Source organism: Heptranchias perlo, chromosome 12 (genome assembly GCF_035084215.1).
Source record: "Heptranchias perlo isolate sHepPer1 chromosome 12, sHepPer1.hap1, whole genome shotgun sequence".
Classification (NCBI taxonomy): Eukaryota; Metazoa; Chordata; class Chondrichthyes; order Hexanchiformes; family Hexanchidae; genus Heptranchias; species Heptranchias perlo.
The window spans coordinates 9,590,477-9,596,476 of record NC_090336.1 but is presented as its reverse complement, the minus strand read 5'-3'; the positions used below and the strand labels follow the sequence as shown (position 1 = coordinate 9,596,476).

The window sequence follows — 6,000 nt, the reverse complement described above, 5'->3', positions numbered from 1 at the left end:
GAGACGGGGCGGTAGTTTGCAAGGACAGAGGGGTGAAGGGTGAGTTTTTTTGAGGGGAGGTGATGACAGTTTTTGAAAGGGAAGGGAAAGTGCCTCCAGAAAGGGTATTCATTTATAATGTTGGACAGCATGGAGGTTAGGCAGGGAAGTCGGGTGTTTATCAGTTTAGTGGGAATAGGGTTGAGATAAGTCGAGGTGGGTTTCATGAATGACATGAGAGAGAGCACATGGGGCCAATGGGAGATTTATGAGAGAGATAGAGGTTCAGGGCTAAGGTAGAGAGGGGCTTGGGGAGAAGATTTAATGGTGGGCAAGGGGAGGGGGGAAGCAGCAGAGGCAGCTGAATGGATGGTCTCTATCTTGGTGACAAAAAAGTCCATGAGCTCCTTGTTCTTATTGTGAGAGTAAGGGTCGGGGGGTAGGGGAAAGGACTTTAAGGAGATGGTTGGTAGTGGAGAAAATAAATCACCTTTACTCTCCAGGATGATCCTAGAGTAGTATATGGTGTTGGTAGAGGAGGGTGTCACCCAGTAGAGCTTGATGTGGTCTAGCCAGATTTAGCAATGGGCCAAATGGTCTCCTTCTGTGCTGTGAACTTGTATGGTACCAGACACCTCTTGCACAGAGGGCTTGCTGAGCCTTTACATTCTGGAATAAAAGAAAATGATGTCTAGGGCAGGTGGTAAGAGGTTTAACCTGGTCTATAACTCACACCTTGATATCAGTCTTTGGGTCTTTTAAACAAAAGTTGTACAGCTAGTTTTTAAGAAATCTAATCATAATGGGATCCCCAGAATAATTTGTACAGACTCATGATTTCTAATCCAGAATTAATGTCTAATGTTAGTGGCTGACAATCCAATGATAATCCACACATGAGTTGTAACTTTTATTATCTTCTACAAATGAACCAGTTCATTGAGTGGCATCATTCATTCTCACAGACCTGAATCAGCAAGGTTTCTTCAAACGTAGCGAGTTATAAACTCAACGCACTTTGAAATCCTAACTTTATTAATAAAGCATTGCTATGGCCATGAAGTCATATGGTTCACAATCTGAGCTGTGCCATGATGGGTAAGAGTGGCCTTGTATATCGCCCAGTATTCACACAGCAGTATTGGCAGATGGCGAGGGGTGGGGGAACAGGTTCGATGGTGCTCACTCTACCTCTCGGCTGGAGTGCACGTGAGACACACGAAGACGTCACGGGGCGGGGAAGGTGCAGATATAACGTAGAATAAACAAAGCTGCCATTTTGCGACCACCCCAGTAATTATACACAGCTGAGCACCTGATGGAGGGTTACATCCCATGAACAGCTAGCATATCAAAACTACCAAAACAATGACTGTCAGGCCACATAGCAACCACCTTCAATAAATTAATATTTGTCCTTTCTGTAGGACACCTTACCCCACAGAGAGCGCGAGACATTGCAGGGGATGGGGTGCAGGGGGTCTAATGCTCTGTCTGATCCTGCAGCTCTTCTAGCTGTACATTCCAGACACTGCTGCACTGGTGGAGTTTGGTGCTCACTGGCCTGCTTGCCTCTCACTTCTGCTTCCCCCGAGCAGAAGGAAGATGCCTGAAGTCAAGCAGTACTGGTAATGAAGAGATGAAGATGGCAAACCAATGAAATAAATAACAAGCAAAACTTTTATTTGGCCTTACATACTGGTAGCAGTCAAGGCAGGGCAGCCATTCTACTGTAACGTTACAGCACTAACAATAAAATAAACTCTGAGCATCGCAAATACATTCTGTGATGCCTTCCATGTTTCATCCCAAATCCCTTGTAAGATAAAGCTCAGATAAGGCGTCCTAGAACAAAACTAATCGTTTTGGGTTCTCCAGGTTGAGCCTGAAGTTCTCCAAAAACTGAGATGCAAGTTCATCGTCCACCACCCGGCCATCGCTGGACAGAGTGACCATCATCATGTCCTTCTGGCAGAGGCTGGGGTTCCCTTTGTCATCTTCAGAAACTGTCAGATCATGGCGTGACTGTCCGATGGCCAGGATACAAGCCTGAGGAGGGTTAATCACAGCACTGAATCCGCTGATCCCAAACATTCCCAAATTGGAGATACTAAAAAAACAGAACACAAAGAAAATTACCATCTTAATCTCACTGCAGCCTTCGACCCCCATCCACATGTTGTCACTCACCCGCTCGTGTCAGTCACCTGCTCCCGTCCTCAGTCTCACGCTTGTGTCAGTTACCAGCGTGTGTCGTCAGTCACCCGCTCGTGTCAGTTACCAGCGTGTGTCGTCAGTCACCTGCTTGTCTCTGTGTGGGTCTCCCGTTCTCTCTCTCTCTCTGTGGGTCTCCCGTTCTCTCTCTCTGCCCCTCTGTGGGTCTCCCGTTTTCTCTCTCTGTCCCTGTGTGGGTCTCCCGTTCTCTCTCTCTGTCCCTCTGTGGGTCTCCCGTTCTCTCTCTCTGTCCCTCTGTGGGTCTCCCGTTCTCACTCTCTGTCCCTCTGTGGGTCTCCCGTTCTCTCTCTCTGTCCCTCTGTGGGTCTCCCGTTCTCTCTCTCTGTCCCTGTGTGGGTCTCCCGTTCTCTCTCTCTGTCCCTCTGTGGGTCTCCCGTTCTCACTCTCTGTCCCTCTGTGGGTCTCCCGTTCTCTCTCTCTGTCCCTCTGTGGGTCTCCCGTTCTCTCTCTCTGTCCCTGTGTGGGTCTCCCGTTCTCTCTCTCTGTCCCTCTGTGGGTCTCCCGTTCTCTCTCTCTGTCCCTCTGTGGGTCTCCCGTTCTCACTCTCTGTCCCTCTGTGGGTCTCCCGTTCTCTCTCTCTGTCCCTCTGTGGGTCTCCCGTTCTCTCTCTCTGTCCCTGTGTGGGTCTCCCGTTCTCTCTCTGTCCCTGTGTGGGTCTCCCATTCTCTCTCTCTCTGTGTGGCTCTCCCGTTCTCTCTCTCTGTCCCTGTGTGGGTCTCCCGTTCTCTCTCTCTGTCCCTGTGTGGGTCTCTGGTTCTCTCTCTCTGTCCCTGTGTGGGTCTCCCGTTCTCTCTCTCTGTCCCTGTGTGGGTCTCCCGTTCTCTCTCTCTGTCCCTGTGTGGGTCTCCCGTTCTCTCTCTCTGTCCCTGTGTGGGTCTCCCGTTCTCTCTCTCTGTCCCTCTGTGGGTCTCTGGTTCTCTCTCTCTGTCCCTCTGTGGGTCTCCCGTTCTCTCTCTCTGTCCCTGTGTGGGTCTCCCGTTCTCTCTCTCTGTCCCTGTGTGGGTCTCCCGTTCTCTCTCTCTCTGTGTGGCTCTCCCGTTCTCTCTCTCTGTCCCTGTGTGGGTCTCCCGTTCTCTCTCTCTGTCCCTGTGTGGGTCTCTGGTTCTCTCTCTCTCTCTCTGTGTGGGTCTCCCGTTCTCTCTCTCTGTCTCTGTGTGGGTCTCCCGTTCTCTCTCTCTGTCCCTGTGTGGGTCTCCCGTTCTCTCTCTCTGTCCCTGTGTGGGTCTCTGGTTCTCTCTCTCTCTGTGTGGCTCTCCCGTTCTCTCTCTCTGTCTCTGTGTGGGTCTCCCGTTCTCTCTCTCTCTTTCTGTGTGGGTCTCGGTTCTCTCTCTCTCTCTCTGTGGCTCTCCCGTTCTCTCTCTGTCTCTGTGTGGCTCTCCCGTTCTCTCTCTGTCTCTATGTGTGTTTCTTCTTATTTCACTTTAAGGGACAAATCCAACACTTGATATTACAGTGACAGTTTAACATAAAAAGAGAGATTGCCCGCGACTGTGCTCCACCTCATCCATTCCATGATCCTGGCTGCTCCCGAACCACTCTCCTGCCCTCTCACACCGCTCCCTCTCTCCTGCCCTCTCACACCTCTCCCTCTCTCCTGCCCTCTCACACCTCTCCCTCTCTCCTGCCCTCTCACACCTCTCCCTCTCTCCCGCCCTCTCACACCACTCCCTCTCTCCTGTCCTCTCACACCGCTCCCTCTCTCCTGTCCTCTGACACCGCTCCCTCTCTCCTGCCCTCTCACACCGCTCCCTCTCTCCTGTCCTCTCACACCGCTCCCTCTCTCCTGTCCTCTCACACCGCTCCCTCTCTCCTGCCCTCTCACACCGCTCCCTCTCTCCTGCCCTCTCACACCTCTCCCTCTCTCCCGCCCTCTCACACCTCTCCCTCTCTCCTGTCCTCTCACACCGTTCCCTCTCTCCTGCCCTCTCACACCACTCCCTCTCTCCTGTCCTCTCACACCTCTCCCCCTCTCCTGCCCTCTCACACCTCTCCCTCTCTCCTGTCCTCTCACACCTCTCCCTCTCTCCTGCCCTCTCACACCGCTCCCTCTCTCCTGTCCTCTCACACCGTTCCCTCTCTCCTGCCCTCTCACACCTCTCCCCCTCTCCTGCCCTCTCACACCTCTACCTCTCTCCTGTCCTCTCACACCGCTCCCTCTCTCCTGTCCTCTCACACCGCTCCCTCTCTCCTGTCCTCTCACACCGCTCCCTCTCTCCTGCCCTCTCAAACCTCTCCCTCTCTCCTGTCCTCTCACACCTCTCCCTCTCTCCTGCCCTCTCACACCGCTCCCTCTCTCCCGCCCTCTCACACCGCTCCCTCTCTCCTGCCCTCTCACACGCTCCCTCTCTCCTGTCCTCTCACACCTCTCCCTCTCTCCCGCCCTCTCACACCGCTCCCTCTCTCCTGCCCTCTCACACCTCTCCCTCTCTCCTGTCCTCTCACACCTCTCCCTCTCTCCTGCCTTCTCACACCTCTCCCCCTCTCCTGTCCTCTCACACCGCTCCCTCTCTCCCGTCCTCTCACACCGCTCCCTCTCTCTCCTGTCCTCTCACACCTCTCCCTCTCTCCTGTCCTCTCACACCGCTCCCTCTCTCCCGCCCTCTCACACCGCTCCCTCTCTCCCGCCCTCTCACACCTCTCCCTCTCTCCTGTCCTCTCACACCTCTCCCTCTCTCCTGCCCTCTCACACGCTCCCTCTCTCCTGTCCTCTCACACCTCTCCCTCTCTCCTGTCCTCTCACACCGCTCCCTCTCTCCCGTCCTCTCACACCGCTCCCTCTCTCTCCTGTCCTCTCACACCGCTCCCTCTCTCCCGCCCTCTCACACCGCTCCCTCTCTCCCGTCCTCTCACACCTCTCCCTCTCTTCTGCCCTCTCACACCGCTCCCTCTCTCCTGCCCTCTCACACCGCTCCCTCTCTCCTGTCCTCTCACACCTCTCCCTCTCTCCTGTCCTCTCACACCTCTCCCTCTCTCCTGCCCTCTCACACCGCTCTCCCTCTCCCGCCCTCTCACACCGCTCCCTCTCTCCCGCCCTCTCTCCTGTCCTCTCACACCGCTCCCCCTCTCCCGCCCTCTCACACCGCTCCCTCTCTCCTGTCCTCTCACACCGCTCCCTCTCTCCTGTCCTCTCACACCTCTCCCTCTCTCCTGTCCTCTCACACCTCTCCCTCTCTCCTGCCCTCTCACACCGCTCCCTCTCTCCCGCCCTCTCACACCGGTCCCTCTCTCTCCTGTCCTCTCACACCTCTCCCTCTCTCCCGCCCTCTCACACCGCTCCCTCTCTCCCGCCCTCTCACACCGCTCCCTCTCTCCTGCCCTCTCACACCGTTCCCTCTCTCCCGCCCTCTCACACCGCTCCCCCTCTCCCGCCCTCTCACACCGGTCCCTCTCTCCTGTCCTCTCACACCGCTCCCTCTCTCCTGTCCTCTCACACCGCTCCCGCTCTCCCGCCCTCTCACACCGCTCCCCCTCTCCCGCCCTCTCACACCGCTCCCTCTCTCCTGTCCTCTCACACCGTTCCCTCTCTCCCGCCCTCTCACACCGCTCCCCCTCTCCCGCCCTCTCACACCGGTCCCTCTCTCCTGTCCTCTCACACCGCTCCCTCTCTCCTGTCTTCTCACACCGCTCCCGCTCTCCCGCCCTCTCACACCGCTCCCCCTCTCCCGCCCTCTCACACCGGTCCCTCTCTCCCGCCCTCTCACACCGCTCCCTCTCTCCCGCCCTCTCACACCGCTCCCTCTCTCCCGCCCTCTCACACCGCTCCCTCTCTCCCGCCCTCTCTCCCGC

General features: G+C 55.9%; 1 protein-coding gene across 2 annotated transcripts in view; it reads right to left on the bottom strand.

The window, feature by feature from the left end:
* Window positions 1–1,641: 1,641 nt before the first annotated feature.
* Window positions 1,642–6,000, bottom strand: part of pdhx (pyruvate dehydrogenase complex component X) — a 205,286-nt gene continuing 200,927 nt past the window's right edge. For both annotated transcript variants that reach the window (XM_067993632.1, XM_067993633.1), the window contains one exon: window positions 1,642–2,089. In XM_067993632.1, coding sequence (XP_067849733.1) covers window positions 1,825–2,089 — 265 coding nt within the window. In that variant the 3' untranslated portion in view covers window positions 1,642–1,824. The remainder of the gene's footprint in view (window positions 2,090–6,000) is intronic.